Raw genomic sequence first — 22325 nt, 5'->3', positions numbered from 1 at the left:
GTTGTGCACAAAACTACATTTCAGAAACGACATGTCAATTTTGAGAGAATGTGGCTCCCAGTGCTGTTTTGTGGAAGGAAGCATCTGGCAGACCCTGGCTATTTTGGATTATAACTTGTGGGAAGTGAAATCAAATACGTAACTCTAAACCAAGAGGAGAGAGTTGGGTTTATTAGCCTGCTTTGTCCTTTGCCCCAAACTCCAAAGCAAAGGTAAGATGGAAGTCTTTTATTTGTATCCCTGTTTTATATCACACACAGACACACACACACACATCTCCCCAGGTACACAGAGACGAGATGGATGTTATCGGAAATAGTTGCTTTTTCACCCTGTTTGCAAGAAGAAGTCACTGGGACATCTCGCTGTGTCCGAACAGTCGAAGGATGCTTTGGTGTGTCAGTGAGGAGGGCAGACTTGAAAAGCAGGTGCAAATCCAGGTTTCCTCTACAATTGACAAAAGGGACCTTTAAGGATTGGCAACTAAGAATGTATTTATTCCTGTCTGCATAGTGGGAATTCACAGCCTTTAGAAAGGACCTAAAAGCGCCCATACCTGGCTAGGTCGAAGTTGGTATGCATAACAAGACTTGTCCTGTTGGGATACCACTCCCAGCACTTACCTCGTTCCAAACTCTTGGAGCAAATCAATATCTCCCATTCTCCTTCCAGAATGTCCAAATTGCTGGCCTTGCTCAATCAGTTCGGAGAGACACTCTTGGGAACCTAACTACCACGGAAAGTGGGTTGCTTCCTTGAAGGGGCTCACGAAGCTGTAAGAGTGCAATTCATTTTCCACCGGTGGGCCTGAGGCCATCCAGGCCAGAGGGCTTCCTGCCTTCCCGCTGGGATGGAGAACGGTTAATCAAGGTGCCTTGGCTCACAACTCCCAAGGGTTCCTCAAAGGGTGATGGAAAGGTCCGCTCCGCCCACAAACCGGGAGTGGATGCTGGTCTGGCTTTGAGGGGGTAGCTGCGATTGGAAGCGCTCAACGTCGGACATGCTGATCTTGCTGCACATGGAGATATCTAAGGACTTCAGCAACCGGCACTCCCGACCAATGGACTTCAGGGTCCTAGAAAGGGGAGATTTCAGCTGATGTTGGTCTCTTTTGTTCTCCACCCACATCCATGAAGAAAGCTCTGCAATAACCTTGCTATACCCATGGTCAGAGATGGTTCATAAGGTCTACAGTGAGGGTCTTGTAGTAGCCGGAGCAATGATATAACCCTTTGCAGGGGGAAGGGCTTTTAAAGGAGGGGTCCTACCACCCAGGCTGTGGATGGCTACCGGGCTGTGGCCCATTGGGAACTCCCCCCCCCAAAGCGGCAGGCAAAGGCATGAAACTTCATTTGCACGTACAAGGTATTGAGATGGTGTGTGTGACACTATTTCCCTCCACCTACGAAGGTTCTCGGTCATCCAGGTCAGGGGTTGTCCCAAAGGTGCTTTTTTCAAGAGGCAATTGGACTTTCTGGTTTTTCTTCAGAGATATTTCACTTCTCGTCCAAGAAACTTCTTCTGTTCTTCTTCTTCAGAGTTGAAGAAGCTCCTTGGATGAGAAGCAAAACACCTTCAAAGAAAAACCAGACAGTCCAGCTGCCTCTTGAAAAAGCACCCATTCCCTCCGCTTGCCGAAACTACCGAACCGCCTGTCCACCAAAAGGAATTTGGGCCCACCGTTCCAAAGTACTTCCCAGGGTCAACCGAGGAGCCTTTGGACCGCCTGGGATGCCCGAAGGCCTTCCGGGGGGAAGGGGGGGAACTATCTCTTTCAAACGGTGCTCGCTTACCTGGGCGTCAGCAGGTTGCAGCCAGAAAGAACGAGATGCTGCAACCTGCACAAGGATCCGGCTGCCTCGGCGAAGCCTCTGTCCGTCAGGCTTGTGCAGTGGCTCAGCGAAAGGTGCTCCAAGCTCCGGCAGTTGCGCGCAACGGCAAGGAGGCTGGTGTCGGTGATGTTGGGCACGAGGCTGAGGGAGAGGTAGCGAAGGTCTGGGAAGCTAATAACCTGCAGAGGAAGGGCAGAACCAAATCCTGCGTGAGGTGCGAGGTGTAAGTCAGGCTGTTGGAGAGAAAAAATCACCCTGAGCCCAGGGGTGGGATTCTACCGGTTCGCACCTATTCGCTAGAACCGGTTGTTAACATTCTAAGCAGTTGGGAGAACCCGTTGTTAGAAGAAATTACTGGCCTAATCCTGTAAGGAAGGCAGGAAGGAAACATTCTGGTGTTGCTTACAGAAACTGCCTTTCTGTTGACCCTTATTCCATTCTTGGCAGGACTAGACTTCCTGTCTCTGGAATATTCTCTGGAGTTTTTTCCCCCTCCTTTGCTGGCACTTTGCTTGTGTGGAGTGACCATTCAAAGTTACAATGGCACTGCAAAAAGTGACTTATGACCATTTTTCACACTTATGACTGTTCCAGCATCCCCACAGACATGAGAGGCCAGGCAAGGAGATGCGTGCCTCGATGTGAATGATATTGAGTTGGCCACGCCCAGCCAGTCACATGACCACCAAGCCTCGCCCACCAACTAAGCCACACTCACAGAACCAGTTAAAAAAATTTGAAACCCACCCCTGCCCGAGCCTATAAAGAGGAAAGACACATGAGTATGGTTTGAAACCTGCTAGACTTTCTCAACCGTGGCGACTTTAAGATGAGTGGACTCCCAACTCCCAGAATTCCCCAGCCAGCTGTGCTTCTTTAGAAATGTTTAATGGAGTAGGCTTTGCATCGATCTCGGTGCCAGAATGCTGGTTTTCTGTGCAGAAGGTCACAATCCCTGGCCAGTTGGAAGAATTTAAAAACACCCAGGGCCAAACCCCAAGAAAACCAACATTTGTTGAGTTTAGAGCATGGATGATGTAGCCTAGGTGTTGCTTCCAAGCCTCCAGCCTTGAGTGAGAAATAAATTATAGGGCTTGCACATCTAGATGGACCAACGATTCTACTTCATTTTCGATGTCCCTCCAATGGCATATGGGCCGTCCCGAACTGGAGAACGCAGCTGACTTCTCAAGCAGACATTCCTTCATAGTTTAGTTTGACTTTATTGTCATTGCACCTCGTACAACGAAATCAAACACCATCTTCAGTGCACGTCATGACCAGGATCATGACAATAAACACAGACACACATCCTTCACCCTTCACACATTGAACCGGAAACTCCTGACACCACACCAACACTGCACTATACAGCAGAATTCAAAAGAGCTGCTGCCCTGGGATAGAAGCTGTTTTTCAGCCCGTTTGTCCCTGTTTTTATTATTATCCTGTACCGTCTGCCAGGTGGTAATAGTTCAAAACAAAGGGTGCCCAGGATGAGATGGATCTTTGAGAATGTTTTGAACTTTCTTAAGGCAGTGGGAGTTATAAGGCTCTTCCAAAAAGGGGAGAGGGCAACCAATGATCTTCTGGGCAATGACATTAACCCTCTGGAGTTCTTTCCTATCTGCCACTGTGCAATTGGCAAACCATACAGAGGTGCAGTATGTATAGGAACATTGGCCTGAGAGAAGACCGCATCTGCTGGTCCATTGAGCAAAGCAGTTAGCAATAGCATTAAGCCCTTAGACTTATATACCGCTTTACAGACCTCTCTAAGCAGTTTACAGAATTAACATACAGCCCCTAATAATCTGGGTCCTCATCAGAAGGACGGAAGGCTGAGTCAACCTTGAGCCGGTGAGAAACGAGCTGCCGATGTGCTGGCAGTCAGTGGAGGCAGCCTGCAGTACCGCATTCTAACCACAAGGGCGCCACCAGGGCCCTTGTCCCAGCATCTGCTTTCCCCAACCCAGGAGGCCCTGTACCTTGGCTATGCTCATGTCCGTCAGCTTCCCGCAGGCGGTCAGGTCCAGCTCTTGCAGGCGGGTCAAGGTGTTCAGAGAGGTTTGGCGCTGCTCTTGGGCCTTCTGTTGGTTGAGATTAACGACCACCATTTTATCCCGCTCTAGATCCTGGGGTGGGGGGAGGAAAAACCCCATGTTGCCAAAGTTCCTGCTGAATTTTGGCCCGGCATCTTTCTGTCAAAGCAAGTCGGGAAAGGTGGGTAAAAGCAGACGAAAGCTTTCTCGGTTGCTTAGATGGCCGGGTAGCCTTCCCCCCACTCAGGTGTGCTCTAAGGCAGTGATGGCTAACCTTTTCGTTGTTGCGTGCCAAAAGTGCGGGGATGCGTACGCATGCATGCCTCCACCCATAATGCAATGCATGTGCGACTCGCTCTGCATCCCTGCACATTGAACGTGTGATCCCCATGCACGCCCCGTCCCCTGCGCATGCGTGGCAGATACCAGACAACCAGCTGGCGGGTGGGAGGCGCACGCGCATGTGTAGTGGATGATGGCTCGCATGCCGGCAGACATGGCTATGCATGCCACTTCCGGCATGCGTGCCATAGGTTCTCCATCACGGCTCTTAAAGACCATGTTGGCTTGGGAAGTGAAAGTCCCTGGATCTAGCGGACCAAAGGTGGTGTTCAGTGGTTGGTGACCAGTTCTGGAGAACTGGTAGAGGGTATTTTGAGTAGTTTGGAGGACCAGCAAATCCCATCTCTGACTGGTACCGCCCCCATCTATTCTCCGCCTCCTGAGTCCCAGCTGATTGGCTGGGTCTCCTTTTGTTGCCCTGCACAGGAGAACGGAGCTGGACAGCAGGTTAGTGGGGTGGGGAGGGAAGGGGGATTTTGCAGTAACCTTCCCCTGCCATGCCCACCAAGCCGCGCCCACCAAGCCAAACCACACCCACCAAGCCACGCCCACAGAACCGGTAGTAAAAAAAATTTGAATCCCACCACTGGCCATGTTGGGAAGTGAAAGTCCACGGATCTAGTGGACATCCAGGGAAGGTCCATAATGGAGTATGACGCAGGAGTACAGATGCTAGGCTTCCGAAATACCAAAAGGGAATTGGTGGCTTGCAGGCCACTCCTGAGGCTATTTCAACCTCTCCTGGCAGGGTAACTTTCCCACTGTCACCGTGGAGGAAAACTCTTTTTCTCGGTTAGGTGTGGTAAATACTTTGGGTGCTTGTGCTATCAGAAAAAGTGCTCGCCACCCAATAAACGTGCTCTGCCATTAGACAAAAAACTCTGTTTGTGTGATGACGGTAAGAACAATCGACCAATGGAACAGTGTGCCTCCAGAATTTGTGGGTGCTCCATTACTGGAGGGGTTCAAGAAGAGATTGGATGTCTATATTTGTGGGGGATGACGTAGGGTCTCCTGCCTTGGGGGTTGGATTGGAAGACCTCGAAGGTCCCTTCCAGCCCAACGACTCTATGATTGTGTATTTCTACGACTGATGTCCTCTCACCTCTTTGGCGCATTCACACTCCTCTCTGGGCTCCTCGATCCCCAACAAGCCCCAGTCGGTCAGTTCTTTACACCAGGCCAAGCGGAGGACAGTCAAGAGTAAAAGGCTGGAAGCGATGGCTTGGATGCTCCGGTTAGAAAGCGACACGCACGACGACAGATCCAAAACCCGAAGGTTCTTGCTTAGCGCTTCGGCCAGAGAGAGCACTGTGCTGTCCTGCAGAAGAAGAAGAAGACAGATGATTGGGTTCGTATTCACCTGAACTTCCCTCGGGGGCTTCAGGGAGGCCATGGCTCTCAGTGAATTTCTGCTGGGAAGTTTCACATACAGGTAATTTCTCCATTAGGGCCAGTGACATAGGGGCCGGATGAAGTTTTGATGGATTCCAACAAAGGAACTTAAAAGGCTTGGATTTGAAATTCGGGTGTTTTCCCCTTCATCTTCCCCTGCCGTCATGCAACTACATTTTGGGCACTTTAGCAACAAGCCTGCATTTATGGCCATTTGCAGGCCATAAATGCAGGCTTGTTGCTAAAGTGCCCAAAATGTAGTTGCATGACTGCAACTCCCCTGGCCTCAATTTACATCACTATGGAAGAGCCGCAGTGGCGCAATGGTTAGAGTGCAGTACTGCAGGCTACTTCTGCTGACTGCCGGCTGCCTGCAATTTGTCAGTTTGAATCTCACCAGGCTCAAAATTGACTCAGCCTTCCATCCAGTGGTGGGATTCAAAAATTTTTTACTACCGGTTCTGTGGCCGTGGCTTGGTGGGCATGGCAGGGGAAGGATACTGTAAAATCTCCAGTCAGAGGTGGTATCTCCGAATTACTCAAAATTTCCACTACCAGTTCTCCAGAGCTGGTCAGAACCTGCTGAATACCACCTCTGCTTCCATCCTTCCGAGGTGGGTAAAATGAGGACCCAGATTGTCGGGGGAAATAGGCTGACTCTATAAACTGCTTAAGGAGGGCTATAAAGCACTGCAAAGCAGTATATAAGTCCTAAGTGCTATTGCTATTTCGTTCTCCCAGAAACTAGTGTTTAGTTTCAGGCTAAAAGTTATTCGACTAAAATACACACATGGTTGGAAAAAATGATTAAACAACATATAGATTTGAAACTTGAAATATTCCTACTAGGAATGGTACCAGAAGGTTATAGCAAAGAAAAGATTTATTTAATTATACATGTACTAACCGCGGCTAGGACTGTATTTGCCCAAATTGGAAAAGTGATAAAATACCGATAGAGGGAAAAATAATTGAAAAAATATTTGAATGTGCAGAAATGAATAGAATGACATTAGAAATTAAAGAAGAAACTGAATATTACATGGTATGGAATATGTTTTATCAATGGATAGGGAATAGAACAACCTAAAAAAGGTTTGACATATTTATAGAGCAATTAGAGAAATATAAGCAAAGTTATAATGTGTGATATTATGTATATGGGAATATATGCGGGAACATTGTATTGTTAGATTTGTTAAGAAGAATATCATTTATAATGTTCAAATAATTGAAATATGTACCCAAGTCGACGCACAATTGAAATGGAATGGTTTGTTGTATATTAAAAAAAAACTATTACAAATTTAATTTAAAAAAATATGGCTATAAGTCTAGAGCAGGGGTCCCCAAACTTGGCAACTTTTAGACTTGTGGACTTCAACTCTCAGAATTCTCCAGCCAGCTACAAGTCTTAGTTGCCAAGTTTGGAGACCTCTGGTCTAGAGCTACCTGGATTGCATTAAGTCCATTATTTAACCATAGTTTAGTGAAGAAAGCACTCACACGGGATTCCCTGTGTTACATTAAGCTAAAACCAAACCAGCCCATCATGGTTTAGCACAAGCGTGCGAACCAACGGTTGAACTCTATCGCTGTCCCAAAAGAAAACAATTAAAGAACTATCATGGGACTTACCCGTAGTAATGAACAAAAGGCAACATTCAAAGATTTCAGCTTGGGAGGTCTTGTGCCCGCGCCAAAAGCTTTCACCAGCTCACTGCAGCTCACCAGGCTGCATTCAGACACATCCAAGCTCTGGAGGTGCTTCAGGTGTGACACACCCTGGAAACCAGCATCGGTCATTCTCGGGAGCTTCCCCAGGCGCAGGTGCTGGAGGTCTAGAAGCCTGGAATGGATGGCCAGGCCAGCCCGGTCTGAAAGCTCAGAGCAGCCGCTGAGGTCCAGTGTGGTCAGACATGGCTGGTGCTGACACAGGGTGCTGACCGCCTCGTTGGTCAGATCCTGGCAAGCCTGCAAGATGAATTCCTGCAGATGCAGGTTCTCCACTTGGACCAGGGTCCTCATCGCCTGGCCGTTGATGTTGGTGCCGCTCAAGTCCAGGTGCTTCATGCTGGCGGCTCGCCGGCCGAGAAAGTGCAGGAGGTTGCGGAAAGACAGCAGGGCCGAGGAGTTGTAGTCGCGGGAGCCGCTGTAGCTGTCGAACTCAAAGGTCAGGTGGCAGCGGGCCAGGACGAGCTTGGCCAGCTGCGGACAACAGCTGGTCAAGCGGTTGAAAGTGAGATCGGACAAGTACCGCACGCTGGCCAGGTTCAGCTCCCGCAAATTGGCCAGAGTTTCTCGGGCTTGTGATAACGTCTCTTTTTTGGAGAGCAGGGTGCCAGACATGAAGATGCTGTTGCAACCGCTCAGGTCCAGGGCCACGAGGCTGGGACAAGCCAGGAGGAGCTCCTCGAAGCTGGCTTCGGTCAGGCAGCTGCCGTTCAGGCAGAGGCTGCGCAGGTGGGGCCCCAGGTACTTGGCAACGTATTGGATGACATCCCGGGAAGTGGTAGAGCTGTCCAGGTTTGCCATCTTGATGTCGCACACGTGCCTTTCAGCCAAGGCCCGGATGGTGCCGAGGGAAGCGGAGGAAGCTGGGATGTTGTAGAGGACATTCTCCTAGAATTGGAGCAAAGCAGGGTCCGTCGTGAGGACGGAGACGTAGCCCATCGTTCGTTTAACGACAGGTACCAAGGCCTGGGAAAAAGTGACTTACAGCCCCATCCTTGAAGTTACAACTGCTGCATCACCCCTATGGTCACATGATCGCAATCCAGGCACTTAGCAACCAGCTCACATTGCCAACGGTTGCTGTGGTAATGGGATCATGATTTGTTGACTTCCAACAAGCGTATTTGTCTGAAATGGTATAGGGTTTCCTGCCTGAGCAGGGGGTTGGACTAGAAGACCTCCAAGGTCCCTTCCAACTCTCTTATTCTATTCTATTCTATTCTATTCTTCTATTCTATTCTATTCCTATTCTGTTCCATTTCTCTACATTCTATTTTTTTTATTCTATTTCTCTACATTCTATTCTATTCCATTCCATTCCTATTCTATATTCTATTCTATTTCTATTCTATCCCTATTCTCTTCTCTTCTATATTCTATTCTATATTCTATCTATATTCTATATTCTATTCTATTCTATTCTATTCTGTTCTGTTCTGTTCTGTTCTGTTCTACTCTACTCTACTCTACTCTACTCTACTCTACAAAGTCAGTTGGGAAGCCGGGTTCACGTAACAACCCCATGATTTATTTAACGATTGTGAGATTTGTTTAACACATATGATGATTTACTTGATAAGCATGATAAAAATGGGTGTAAAAATGAGTCTGGTGATGTGATGACTCATTTTACAACTGTAGCAACTTGCAATGGAAAATTGCAGACCCAACTGTGGTTTTTTAATACTATCTATATTACCAAGGAGACTAATTTGATATAGTGTACTTCCAAATTGATTGCCAATATCTTTTTGATGTTTGGAGACACATTTTATAGAGGAAGGGGGATCCCCTTCTTTTAAAGAGGGGAATTTGAAAAGGAAACCTGGGAAGCGAAATGCTCTTATTGCTATCTTTAAAATCTCGTAAAATAAGCCAATCTTCCCCACTGTAACAAATCATATTAACATATGGTCACTGGCAAATTGGAAGGCTGAGACGTTGCTCCGAAATCTGTAAAAATTGCCCAATCCTAAAACAAGGGAGATTTTCTAAAAGAGGATTGCCTTCAGGAAGAATAGAAAGCGTAGGTGAGCGTGTTTAAGCCCACAAAGGCTTTACCTGTCGCAGAGAGTCTTGGGCTGCAAAATACCAGGTTCGGTTAACCAGGGATGCCTCTTTTCTGTCGGAAATAGGTAGAAAGCTCAAGATGTAAGTGATGACCTACAAATGAAAAAGCAGAGGAGGCCAACTTAGCTGTTCAAACTGAGAAGAGAGTCAATTTATCCGATGGGAAACGTCATCTAAAGAGGTTGAGATGCTTGTTACGCTCTATGGTGTGTGACTTGCTTGGAGATAAAGAGAATTTAATCAATGGAGGAAGGATTGGAAAAACATGATGCTTCCTTGCATGGTGATCCTGTGGAGCGAAAATTGAATACATGGGGTCTGGATGACAACACAAAGGGTGGCCTTTGGACACACAGGGTAATACTTGAAGGTCTGACCCAAGGAAGAGGAGGGTATTTGCTGGCTGAGGACTTCTGGGAGTTGAAATCCACAAGTCTTAACGTTGCTAAGGTTGGAGACCCTTGCTCCATAGCGCCTCATCAGAGGGAAATTCCAATCTGAAAATAAGGAAGAATTTCCTGACAGTGAGAATGATTAATCAAGGGAAGAGCCTGCCTCCTGGAACTGTGGGTGCTCCAGAACTGGAGAATTTTAAAAAATACACGGTGCAAACCATTTGTCTGGGGTGGTAAAAGGACTCCTTGCTTTGCACGAGGGATTGGATTCTAGGAATTAGAGCAGTGGTGGGATTCAATTTTTTTTTTACTACCAGTTCTGTGGCTTGGTGGGTGTGGTGTGGCTTGGTGGGCGTGGCAGGGGAAGAATATTGCAAAATCACCCTTCCCTCCCCATCCCACTAACCTGCTTTCCAGCTCCGTTCTCCTCTGCAGGGCAACCAAAGAAGACCCAGCCAATCAGCTGGAACTCAATGGGAGGCGGAGCATAGATGGGGGCGGGGCCAGTCAGAGGTGGTATTGGCCGGTTCTCCGGACTACTCAAAATTTCCGCTACCGGTTCTCTAGAACTGGTCAGAACCTGCTGAATACCCACCTCTGAGCTAGAGCAGGTATCTGGGTTCTCACCTTGCATAATGAAGAACTGAGCCTTCCAAATTTAGAAGCCCTGGCTTATCATATTTTGACGCAAGTGGAAAACAAAACAACAACATGCGTGGCTATCTTAAAACACAATTCATTATCCTATGACCACAGGCAGTCCTCGACTTACGACCGCAACTGAGGCCAAGATTTCCGTTGTTAAGCAAGGCATCTGTTAAGTGAATTTTGCCCCGTTTTCAGTGGTGGGTTTCAAAATATGTTCCTACTGATTCAGAGAACTCGCTTCATGCGTGTGTGTGCAGGGCTCAAACGCCGCCCTCTGTATCAAGGCTGGTGAACTGTGCAGACACGCCTAATGTGTGCAAAAGGGGCTCAGAAACTGCCCTCTTTATCAACGATGGTGAGCTGTGCTGTCTTTTACCTCAGCTGAGTTGTGCCAATCTGCTCTACCACACGAATCAGCTGAGCTAATAAACAACAGAATATAGAAGAGGTAAGAGCAGGTGGGCAGGACCAGCCAGAGGTGTTCCTGTTTTGAGCTTCCTCGAAGACGGGCCGCTGACCGTGATCGTGCGTGGCTTTGGTTCGTGCTTCGGCGTCAGAGAGCCCCAATCCTCTGGATTCGGGGCAGAAGCCACCTCCTAGGGGTGGTGGAGGAAGGGGAGACTGTCAGCTGGGTAGACGGGAGTCGCAAACCCCCTCCCCGGCTTGACAATTCCTCCCTCCCAAAAATTTTCAATATTGGCACACCAGAACCGGTCAGAACCGGCTGAATACTACCTCTGTCCATTTTATGCCCTTTCTTGTTATAGTTGTTACCGCACTTGCTAAGTCAGTAACGAAGTTGTTCAATGAATGTGGCTTCTACCATTGAATCTGCTCATCAGAAGGGTCACAAAAGGGGATCACAATGGACACCGGTTGCCAAGCATCTGAAGTTTGGTCATGTAACCATGGGGATGCTGCAACCATTGCGTGAAAAATGGTTATCAGTCGGTCACTAAACAAACTGTTGTAAGTCGAGGACCAGAAGTGGTATTCAGCAGGTTCTGACCAGTTCTGGAGAACCGGTAATGGAAATTTTGAGTCATTCGGAGAACCGGCAAATACCGCCTCTGACTGGAGATTTTGCAGTATCCTTCCCCGCTAGGCCTACCAAGCCACGCCCACAGAACCGATAATAAAAAAAAAAAAGAATCCCCCACCACCTGTATTCCTTCCAGAATTTAAAATTACTTCAACTGAATCATTGGACAGAAGTCTTCAGAAGCAAGCAAAGGTATACATGCATTTTGAATATTTATTGCCATAAATTCCAGGGCAGTGGTTTCTGATGTAAAGTCTGCCTCTAATTTGCATCTACATTTTGACTATCTCAACAGTATGCCAACTGTTGGAAAAGGAAACATCCGGATTTCTTCTGCTTTGGCTTAATATAGCGAGAGTGAAATTAATTTCACATGTTCACATGGATGGGAAACCATGTGGCTTAGAAGAAGGAAGTCTTCTACGAATCTTATTATCCACTTGTTCAGTTTAATTTGCTAATAAAATGCCACAAGCTGCTGACCTTTATGAAGAGCTGGATGTGATTAAAGCTATAAAACAGTAAATGATTTACTGTAATTGTCTCTGAACAACAGCAAGCCATTGTGTGTGTGAAAATATTCTGATAGCAGCTGCCACTAGCCATAAGAAAACGTTTTAATTATGGTACTTGTTTGTTTAATCTGAACAAAAACAACAACCATTATATCTCGTTTAGCATTGAGGTTGATGAGTTTTTATGTTTACTCATGTTGGGGTTTGCCAAAAACCTATTCTGATCTAGATAAGATGTCACCATCAAGACCAAAAAGTATTTTGAGAAAAGATTAAAGAAAGCTATAAGCCACAGTTTACAACCTCCAATTGTTGGACCCATGCAACCGGAAATGCCTGAATCAGACAACTTCCAGTTAATTTTAGCACCATGCAGAAAAATCAATCAGTAGGTTTGTTAATATTGTTCATTATAGAAACAACTAAATTATCTATTATTCCATCTTCTATCTATCTAGTCTTAAATGAATGGTTTATGAAGCAACCAACACTGAAGCTTTGAGCAAAGAAATCATAAAAAATAACTTTTAACAGTGTTTTGTAAAGGCTCTATAAAATCATTTTGTTGAAGCAACTTTTTCAAGGAGTGGCTTTTATCCTAGAAGAGCTGTGTGTTTTAAAATAAAAAGGGACCTCTTTTAAAAGCAATTGTGCTCAAAAGGCAAGTTACCTCAATGGAAACTGAAAAAAGGGGTGGGTTTTTTTCTTAGGTACATGCAGTGACATGTTTGTCTCAAGGGGAGTTGTACAAAATAATCTTAGGAAATGTCTGAAACTCTGGATTGGGGTTGGTTTTCTTTTTTTTAAACGGTTTCAGTCACATGAGGAAAGGATGTGACTAAACCTTGCTATGATAAAATGATTATTTTCACATTAAGTTCCTACAGCAACATCAGACAGCTTTGGATGGACTAATTCAGTGTATTACCTCCATGCCTTCCGAATAGGATTTTATTACCCACTAGAATTCCAGTTTCAGATAACTGTGTATCTGTCTGAGGAATGTGGTGATAAGCTCTACTATTAGAAAAAAAAACTGTTGTTTTTTCCTTTCATTAATGTGATTATCAATCTTCACTCATTCCTTGACCCTGATGCCATGATTTGGGTAATCCAGTTAACTATTCCTTGTTGAGTGTGAAAATTGTCCTGTTGTTTAACATGACATAAGCCAATCTTCATGGACAAACAGGTGGATTCTTTCATTTAAAAGGGTTTCCAGTGCAAGAACAGAATAAACGAACCAGCAGCAGTAAACATCTATATGCAAACTATAATAACAATTGGAAGAATTTCACTCTGATCAAAGAAACTAAAAAACAAAAATGGAAGGGAATATTAGTAGCTCAGGGTTGAATGGTGTACTCTGAATTTGTTTTCCTGCAAACATTTCATTACCCAATTAGGTAACATCATTACCTAGTGCTAGTGAGTGTATGGTTTGCTCCTTGTTTATGTACATTGGCCTTGCCAATGTTGGTGAGAATGTAATTTTGTCCTTGGTTGTTCTTTGAAGAGAGTATTCTTTTTTACTTGGCTGTTTGTCGGGTTTTAATCCCTGCTTATCAGGGTATTGGTTGCTGGAGAGGATGTCTTCTGATCTTTTTATTTCCTTCTTAACTTTTTTATCATCTCTTTTGAATGGTGTATAAATGTGATATGTCTCTATGTGTCTCTATGTGTTGATGGCTGATTTGTCTGAATGACAAGCTCCCAGGAATTACTACTGGTTTTGGATTTAGCTTGATCTAGCATGCTCATCACAGTTTCCCAGGTGAAACGATGGCTGAATCCATGTGTTGTGAAATTAAGGAGTTTTCATTGTGTCCTGTGACTGCTGGCTGGTTGTCAGAAAAGGGGAAAAGGGGAAAAGGGGGGGGGGGGATCAAGAAAAAGAATTGGGTGTCTTGAACCCTGAATCTGGGTTTACGTATTACTCAAATCTAGGGTTTCAAATCCCCCTCAAAGAAACTGTGAAAATGTGACGAAGTTCCATGAGCGACTGACTAACAACAACAAAATGCAGTCAATTTTCTATTATGAAATTTTGCCTCTTGATTAAGAGTTCTCGAACAATTTTTTTTTTTTTTTCAAACATTCTAAGTGTGGAAATTTGAAAATCCATCCCCTGGATATAACACAATTTATTTGGTTTTGGTATACCAAATTGTGTGGACCTACTCACTTGTTGAACTTGATGCGTTTCAGTTAGGATGTACAGTAAATACATCAATTATTTTATTCCTCAGCAATTTTAAAAAAAAAGGGTTGCCCAGGGCAAGAAACCTCTTGTCAGGCCTGTGTCGGTTCTGCATAAGAGGGTTTGCAATATTTACAATTTCCTTTAAACCTTGCTATTTTCTTTTTTTGAAATCCCACGTGGGTCTCACACTTTATGAATCCGTTTCAGAGACATACTTCCTTGCTGGTAAAAAAGCAAGAAGCGGAGTGGCTCCATGATTAGAGTCTAGAAAGATCAAGTACACAGTTCCTCACTTAGACAGCTTCAGGTGCATCTTAAAGCATCTGCAGGTAATTATCTCCTAAGCATTTTGTCCAGCACAATCACATTTTCCTCTTTCAGGACTTTGCACTGCAATTTTCCCCCAGCATTAAAAATAAAATAAAAAATATTGCTTTACAAAGCAATATCCAGACTAATAATTTCAGCCATGACAGCAAACAATCCTCCTTGCTCCTTTAGCATAAATTTGGCATAAATCTCTGCAGCAGCCCAGCTCCTCAAGTTTAATATCATAAAATCCTGCAGCTGGAAAAAGACCCCAAGCCTCATCTGGTAGTCCAATTTCGGGCAGCAACACCGCCATCCCGGTGGCTGCCCGGTGTCTTCTTAAAATCCGGGCGCGATGGAGAAGACGCCACCCCTGCAAGGTAGACTCTTTCTCCTCCCCCCCCCCCATCTTTAACCGTGAGGAAGTTTTTCCTTAAGTGGATGCAAAATGTAGAAACCTGCAAATTATACACGCGGCTAAGATCAAAGAAGAAAAAATCACAAAAACCCGGAGGAAGAGAAATAGGACATTAGCAACCCCGAAACAAACAAACAAACAAGATACCAGCAGAGATGCTGACACACGTTTGCAGACACGTCTGGATGCATCCACGCGGGTCGAGTAAGAGAACAGGAAACCTGAGAGGACTCCACGGAGCAGCATATCCGCGTCCTTGGTCGTCCTTACCTCTACGGGCAGCCTGCAGATGTCCATCGCCGGCCGGAGGTCATAAGACGAGCAAAAGACAAGAGATGGATAAAGAAGCGGAGCCGCCTCCAACGGCCGGCCCCGCCCGCGCCCCGCCCACCAGCTCTTGCTCCTCCTCCCCCGCGTTCCAGGATCCCCCCCCCCCCAAGACGATGGCGCGATGCTTTTCGGGAACTGTAGGCATTCCAGAGAGAAGCGTTCCTTGGCGCGGCGCTGGTTGTGTGACGCCAATGGCGCCGCACCGGAAGTCCCGCTGGGTTGAGTTGGTGGTGGATTTGCCTGCGTGCCCTGTAGGTTGGATCGGGGAGTCGTCATGGCGGTGAGTCGGGCATGGGGGATGGGGGAGGCCTGGATCAAGCCGGGGTGGTGGTGGGAGGAGCGGGGGGATATTTAAATCAAGATCGAGGGACGGTGATCATTTTTAATAAAAATTATATGGCTTTTTATCCCCCCTTCCTCCCCCACCCCCCAGCCCAAAGGAAAGGTAGGAACCAAAGGCAAAAAGCAGATATTTGAAGAGAACAAGGATACGCTCAAGTTCTACCTGCGCATCATCCTAGGGGCGAATGTGAGTATGGGGCGCTGGATCTCGGGAGTGGGACGGCGGGTGGGTGGGGAGACGAGCCAGGGCAGCCTGGTTATTTTGGCTCAGGGAAGAAGATCTTGGAACATAGAACAACAGAATTAGAAGGGACTTTGGAGGGCATCTGGTCCAACCCCCGGCCCGCTCGCTCGAACAGGAGAGTCTATTCCAAATATTAGCCTCTTCTGCCTAGGTTCGAACTCACAGCCTCCTGATTGTGGGGCGAGAGCTCCAACTCTTAGGCCACTACACTGGAGATCTGCACTTCTGATAGAGGCTGTTTATTTCGAGCAGTCAATCAAAACTGTTGTTATCATAACTGGTGTCATCACAAAAGAGGACCTGGCCTGGGTCGCTCACATTGCAGCCCTGGTCAAAGGGGCCCAGCAGAGATTATACTACCTGAGACTTCTCAGGAAACAACAACTGTGAGTGAAAAACTGCTGGTGACCTTCTGCAGCTGCACCATAGCGAGTATCTTAACTGACTGCCCCTGTGCATGGTTTGCCAATTGCCCAGGGGCAGATAGGACAGCACTCCAGAGGGTTAATGTCATTGCCCAGAAGATCATTGGTTGCCCTCTCCCCTCTTTGGAAGAGCTTTATAGCTCCCCCTGCCTTAAGAAAGTTCAAAACATTCTCAAAGATCCATCTCATCCTGGGCACCCTTTTCTTTTGAACTATTACCATCTGACAGACGGTACAGAATAATAAAAACAAGGACAAACAGGCTGAAAAACAGCTTCTATCCCAGAGCAGTAACTATATTGGATTCTATTGTATAGTGCAGTACTAATGCAATATCGGGGGTTTTCAATTCAATTGCATAGAATGTGAAGGATGTGTGTTTTTGTTTTATTTTTATAGTTTTCTTATGTATGATGTACACTGAAGATGGCATTTAATTTTGTTGTATGAGGTGCAATGTTAAGTAAATCTTAAATCTTAAAAAAAAAACACCTTAAAAGCTGCAGCTGTCACTTTTCCCCCATTGGTGGCAGCAGTGGTTGCTCAAGTCCCAGTCTATAAAGTCCTATTTCTAAAGGTAAAAAGTGGAGTTGGAGTTTGATTGGGTGATTGGCAGGTTTAGATTTAGAATACTTTTTAGACCAGCGTTTGTCAACCTTGGCGACTGGAAGATATGGGGTTTTCAATTCCCAGAATCCCCTGGCCAGCATTTCTGGGAGTTAGAACATAGTACGTCATCACTGTTGGAAAGGACCTTGGAGATTGAAGTCCACACATCTTGAAAGTGACTAATTTGAGAAATGGCTTTCAACAAAGAGTTCAACCTCTGTTTCTCTTTCTCTCTTATTTGGATATCCCTTGTTTCCAGGCCATTTACGGAATTGTCAACCTTGGGATCTTCTATATAACAGCCACCATTTGGACGTGGGTGAGTTCTATATATTTTCAGGCCATTATTTCTTTTGAGCCAGGGACTGTCAATGTGCGCTGCAGAGAGAAGAAAAAAAATAGATTCAAGTGTGTTCTTTTTGTTTCGCTCCTCTCTACAAGGAAATAAGTCTTTATTGATCTGTTTAAAATATTGGCTAGGAGAATATGAGATTCATATTCAACAGCTATCTCTCTGCCCCCATCAATCCTCCAGAGCTTAGATTCTGTATCATGTTTGTAAACTTGGGAGGCTGCATATTTAACCATCAGTAAAGCATGCTTCCATTAGTACTGTCTTAATCCTTAACAGAAGTACTTGTATCCAGTTGTGCCCCGTAATCCTGGTTAAAAAGATTGCACTAGCTACAAAATGTGTTTGTCTTCAGGTCTATCTTTCCAAAAATACAAACCTTTGTGCACTTCTCAAACTTTGTGTACTTTACTGAAGTAAGAGTATCTCCGAAGGGTTTTACTGTTTTTTTCCTGGCTGATTTTCATATCCTTCTCTTAGGTTGCCTTTGTGTTCAGCTTGATGGTCTACGGGGCCAGTTACCAATCCATGAGATCAATGGCAAAGCCTACTTTTGCAGAGGGCGGTAGCCTCGCCGATGGCGGAATTGATCTGAATATGGAGCAGGGAATGGCAGAGTGAGTGTCAACACTACCTAAGTTCAGGTGAGCAGATCCTGCTGCCTGAGCGCATACGTAGTTTTCCTTCCTAGCCTCAACCAGTGGAGGTACACATTGGTCCCAGGGCCACTTGCATCTCCTTGTGTGTGACCCCCCCAAACCCCCACCTTTTAAATAGAATGGTAATTTTTAACATGACATAAATTATTAAATTGATAATTATGTTAACAGTTGGGTTCTTGGTGTTCACTGAGCTTGGTTGTTTTCTTGCAGATGTTTCATTACTAATTGAGGTAACCTTGTCAGTGTGCGTGGGAGAGTGGTGTTCAGCAAACTCTAACCCTAAGCAGTCTATTCCATTGCTGAATATCTTCTGCCACTAAAAACTTTTCCTCTAATGTTCAGTTGTGATCAAGATCCCTGCACTTTCTGTCTGTTAAATCCAGTCCTGCCTCCTGGAATAAACAGATGACAAATCTGCTGCATCGTCTGTGTAACTTCGGATATTTAATAACTCCCCAGTCTCTCTTTGCAGCTAGTCCTCAACTTTACAGCTGGTCCTCAACCATAATTGGAACCAGAACCTCCATTGCTAAGCAAGGCAATTTTTAAGGGAGCCATGCCCAATGTTATGATCCTTTTTGTCATGGTTGTGAAGTGCAAATCATGGCAGTTGTTATGTGAATCATGTCATTAAGTGAATCCAGCTTCCTCCGTGGACTTTGCTTGACAGAAGACAGCTGGGAAGGTTGCAAATAACAATGCCATCTCCCTGTGATCCTGCAACAGTTGCAAAAACATACTGGTTGCCAAGTGCATGAATTTTGGTCATACAACTGTCAGGATGCTGCATCGGTCCTTAGTTTGAGGACAGGCTACATCTCACTTTTGTTAGTGCTGTTGTAACTTCAGTTACTAAATACATGGTTGTAAATGGATGACTACCTGTAATTTTCTCCAGATTCACCCTTCCCAGGTCCTTGAACTATTCTTCCTAGGACTTCATTCAACACTATTTGCTTCCAATTGTTAACAATCCCAAACAGATCTCCTAAGTTGCATTAACAGAGGGATGCAATCTAGATCAAGTGAGGTACTAATACCACTCTATAAAGCCTTAGTAAGACCAGACCTAGAGTGCTGCATCCAGTTTTGTTCACCACATTATAAAAAAGATGTTGAGACTAGAAATAGTGCAAAAAGCAACCAGGATGATTAGGGGACTGGAGACTAAAACATACAACGAACAGTTGCAGGAACTGGGCTTGGCTAGTCTAGTGACGAGAAGGACCAGGGGAGACATGATAGTGGCCTTCCAATATTTGAGGGGCTGCCACAGGGAGGAAGGAGTCAAGCTATTGTCTAAAGCACTCAAAGGCCAGACAAAGAACAATGGATGAAAACTGAACAGGGAGAGATTCAGCCTGTAAATAAGGAGAAATTTTCTGACAGTAAGAACAATCAACCCATGGAACAGAAGTTGCCTTCGGAAGTTGTGGAAGCGTCACCACTTGAGACTTTCAAGAAGAGATTGGACAGCCATTTGTCAGAAATGGTGTAGGGTCTCCTGCTTGGGCAGGGGGTTGGACTAGATGACCTACGAGGTCCCTTCCAACTCTGATTATCTGTTACCTGTTTTGTCTTTTTCAGTAACCCAGAAATGTGCAGCGAATCTGTGATTTCTTAGCATAACCTGAAGAAGACGTGCCTCTTATCCACCTTAACCAGACTGTTGTAGGGCTCGCCTCCTGGTCTCATGTCAATCCTATTCAGGCATATTTTAAATTTTTGATTCCACATACCTTTTTTTTTTAAGCCAGTCTTTTTCGTTTCTGGGATGGAACGTTGGAGAACGATAGAAAACACTGAGGTTTTTGCCTTCTGCTCTAATAAAAATCAGCCTTTTTTTTTTTTCCTACCCTCAGGCACCTGAAGGATATGATATTGCTTACCGCCATTGTCCAAGTGCTCAGTTGTTTTTCCCTCTATACGTGGTACTTTTGGCTCTTGGTAAGTTTCTTTTCTTACTTATTTGTCCACAGCCCGTTCTTCCTCTTTGCAGCTACATCAGGGAACCCGTGTGGGTCAAGCGTTGAGCTAGAAAGCAAGAGACCATGAATTCGAGTCCAGATAGTTGGGAGTAGTATGCTAACTCTGTAAACTGCGTAGAGAAGGCTGTAAATAGGGGTGGGATCTGACTGGAATAACCACCGGCTTGGGGAGCGTGCGCATGCGCATCAAATGCGCGTTGCACACATGTGTGCCTATCAGCTCCGGCAAGCACTTGACCACCTCCAGCTGACGAGTGGCACTCAGCTGGGTCGCGCAAAGCAGCCGAGGAGGAAAACTCAGCCGCTAAAGGACAGCCTAGAGCCCAGGTGGTCAGGCGGGAGGGCCAAACAGCAGACCCAAACCTCGTTCCAGAGAACCGGCTTGGTGTCAGCTGCTCTTCGGAGCTACCAGTTCTATAGAACCGGACTGAACTGGTAGGATCTCACCCTTGGTTGTAAAAGCACTGTGAAGCGGTATATAAGCCTTAAGCACTGTTGCTAAAAGGGATGTCATTCCTTAACTAGCAAAAACCCAGCCAGTTTTGGGGCTAATGCTCAGCTGTGCAACTTCGCTTGTGGCGCACCTTAATAGGGGGGGTCCCTGTTTTTTGGTTACTTCTTGCAGGCTCCAGGGCGAGCGCTCTATCTCCTTTGGGTGAACCTTCTGGGGCCTTGGCTCACCGCGGAATCGCCAGCTGTCAATCAAGAGCCCAACGAGAAGAAACAGCGCCGGCAAGAACGCCGGCAGATGAAACGGTTTTAGCTGCGCTCCTGAGCATGAATGTCACGCCACTTGGGGGGGGGTCTCCATGTGGCTGTTTTATCAGGGATTTGAACCAATCAGAAAACATCAGGGGATTTTTTTCCCCCCTCCCCGTCCTCCCTTATTCTTCCCCTGGTCCCTGTTCATCCTAAGGCTAGAGGTCTTGCCACGGGCGGGGGTGGGGGCGAGCCCCAGGCAAATCTTTCTGCTTTTTTCCCCCTGCCTTATGGCAGGGGGAGGGGGATCGTGGTGAGAAGGCTGCGGGTGTGTAAATACCTTTCTAAAATGAGGCTGTAATGTGAATCGGACGATGAAGGCCTTTCCGTGTTGGAAGCAGTGACGCATTAAAGAGAGATGCACGCACGCGCAAAATGTTTGCCATGTGAAGGCTTGCAGTTCTCGTGGGTTTCAACCTTTGGCGTCTTCATTTACACTCCTGTTTTCCCGATCGTTCTAGGGAGGCGTGGGGTTCTCACTGGAAGTGCCAAACAGGAAGTAAGCTCAAAGAATAACGGAAGACGGGGGGGTTTATATTTAAACATCATTTTGCAAAAAGAAAGGGGGGACCGCAGGAACATCTGGTAGAAGGGAGATTTCCTCATACATTGTTGTAAATCCCTTTCTTTTCTCCTTCCTCCAATAGAATGTTGAGCGTAATGTGGTTTAGTTTTGCAAGGAGTGGATGCAAGGATCACGGATTTTCTCCCAGCCTGATCTTTTCCGACAAAGGAATTTGGAATCTCCTTGGTGGTGGTAGAACAGGATTTCTGTATAGCAACCTTTTCCTAACCTTTAAAAAAAAATAAATAATAATAATAATCCAGATTGGCAAGCTTTCCAGTTAGCATAATCAAAGGGGCAGCATCTCCCAAACGCATATTGTATCTTGTATTTATAAACCTTTGGAGCCTCCAGACCGTTTTTATTTTTTTTAAAAAAAAGTAAAACAAAAAACCTCAGGGCGGGATATGTGATGGCTCAGCGGTTGAAGACGTTGAGCTTGTCAGTTGGAAAGCTGACAGCCCAGGTTTGAGACCCGAATGCCGCAGGATGGGGGGAGCTCCCTGCTCTTTGCTCCAGCTCCTGCCCACCTAGCAGTTCGAAAGCATGCACATGCAAGTAGATAAATAGGTACCACTTTAGCGGGAAGGTAACTGTGTTCTGTGTGCCTCGGTGTATAGTCATGACAGCCACACAACCGCAGAAGTGTCTTCGGACAATACTGGCTCCCATAGCTAAGAAACATAAGCATCGTCTCTTAGAGTCAGACACGAATGGACAGAGGAAATATTTACTTTTACTAAGACCTCGGTTCTGTTTTTCTCCTGCAGCCTGTTGGTTGGACAGCGGGTGTCAAAGAGTAGGAAAAAGAGATACATAGCAAAAAAGCAAGGAGAGAAAGATTATTCCCTTATTTCCTTAGGATTTGGCTGCTCATCTTGCCCACTTTTTGCTTCAATCCTCAAAGTCCCCTATAAATTGCTCCTGAGAGGATGCCTTGACCCGAAAGGGGGGGTGGGGAGAGGAGCTACTAGCCCTGTTTTGGGTGTAATCTGGTTGGCCACATAACTCAGGTTTTCAGCAGGGATTGTTGAAATAATTTAAATTAAATCATTTTAAACATAGGGACACATAGGGAAATATTTTGCAAAATATTCCCCTACG

The 22325-nt window shown here is 45.8% G+C and overlaps 2 protein-coding genes across 5 annotated transcripts; one reads left to right on the top strand and one right to left on the bottom strand.

Annotated features, from left to right (window-relative positions):
* Positions 1-152: 152 nt before the first annotated feature.
* On the bottom strand, positions 153-15322 carry LOC113448380 (F-box and leucine-rich repeat protein 13-like). Of its 4 annotated transcripts, none has more exons than XM_026719043.2 (7): positions 15216-15322; positions 9407-9508; positions 7250-8233; positions 5322-5537; positions 3821-4033; positions 1794-2011; positions 153-1075 (listed from the first exon to the last, which is right to left on the bottom strand). In XM_026719043.2, the coding sequence occupies exons 1-7, from the start codon at positions 15240-15242 to the stop codon at positions 901-903; spliced, it is 1935 nt and encodes a 644-aa protein (XP_026574828.2). In that variant the 5' UTR covers positions 15243-15322; the 3' UTR covers positions 153-900. The 4 variants fall into 4 exon arrangements, with proteins under 4 accessions (XP_026574828.2, XP_087796723.1, XP_087796721.1 ...); XM_087940597.1 differs by having other exon boundaries at positions 3821-3967; XM_087940595.1 differs by having other exon boundaries at positions 15093-15320.
* Positions 15323-15415: 93 nt separating this feature from the next.
* Positions 15416-21032, top strand: TMEM208 (transmembrane protein 208). Its single transcript, XM_026719047.2, has 6 exons — positions 15416-15555; positions 15709-15804; positions 17155-17214; positions 17728-17864; positions 19772-19856; positions 20523-21032. The coding sequence occupies exons 1-6, from the start codon at positions 15550-15552 to the stop codon at positions 20658-20660; spliced, it is 522 nt and encodes a 173-aa protein (XP_026574832.1). The 5' UTR covers positions 15416-15549; the 3' UTR covers positions 20661-21032.
* The last annotated feature ends 1293 nt before the right edge of the window (positions 21033-22325 follow it).

This window comes from Pseudonaja textilis, chromosome 11, assembly GCF_049901715.1.
Source record: "Pseudonaja textilis isolate UNSWEBS1 chromosome 11, rPseTex1.2, whole genome shotgun sequence".
In the NCBI taxonomy this organism is placed as follows: domain Eukaryota; kingdom Metazoa; phylum Chordata; class Lepidosauria; order Squamata; family Elapidae; genus Pseudonaja; species Pseudonaja textilis.
The sequence above is the reverse complement of the archived record's forward strand: the minus strand, read 5'-3'. Positions and strand labels throughout refer to the sequence as shown.

Coding starts and splice junctions, on each gene's coding strand:
- LOC113448380 (XM_087940595.1), bottom strand. CDS start 15,242: ATGGACATCTGCAGGCTGCCCGTAGAGGTAAGGACGACCAAGGACGCG. Junction 5,538..7,249: donor CCTTTTGTTCATTACTACGG/GTAAGTCCCATG, acceptor CTTCTTCTGCAG/GACAGCACAGTGCTCTCTCT. Junction 1,076..1,793: donor TGCAACCTGCTGACGCCCAG/GTAAGCGAGCAC, acceptor TCCCCTTTCTAG/GACCCTGAAGTCCATTGGTC.
- TMEM208 (XM_026719047.2), top strand. Junction 15,805..17,154: donor GCATCATCCTAGGGGCGAAT/GTGAGTATGGGG, acceptor CCTTGTTTCCAG/GCCATTTACGGAATTGTCAA. Junction 19,857..20,522: donor CGTGGTACTTTTGGCTCTTG/GTAAGTTTCTTT, acceptor TACTTCTTGCAG/GCTCCAGGGCGAGCGCTCTA.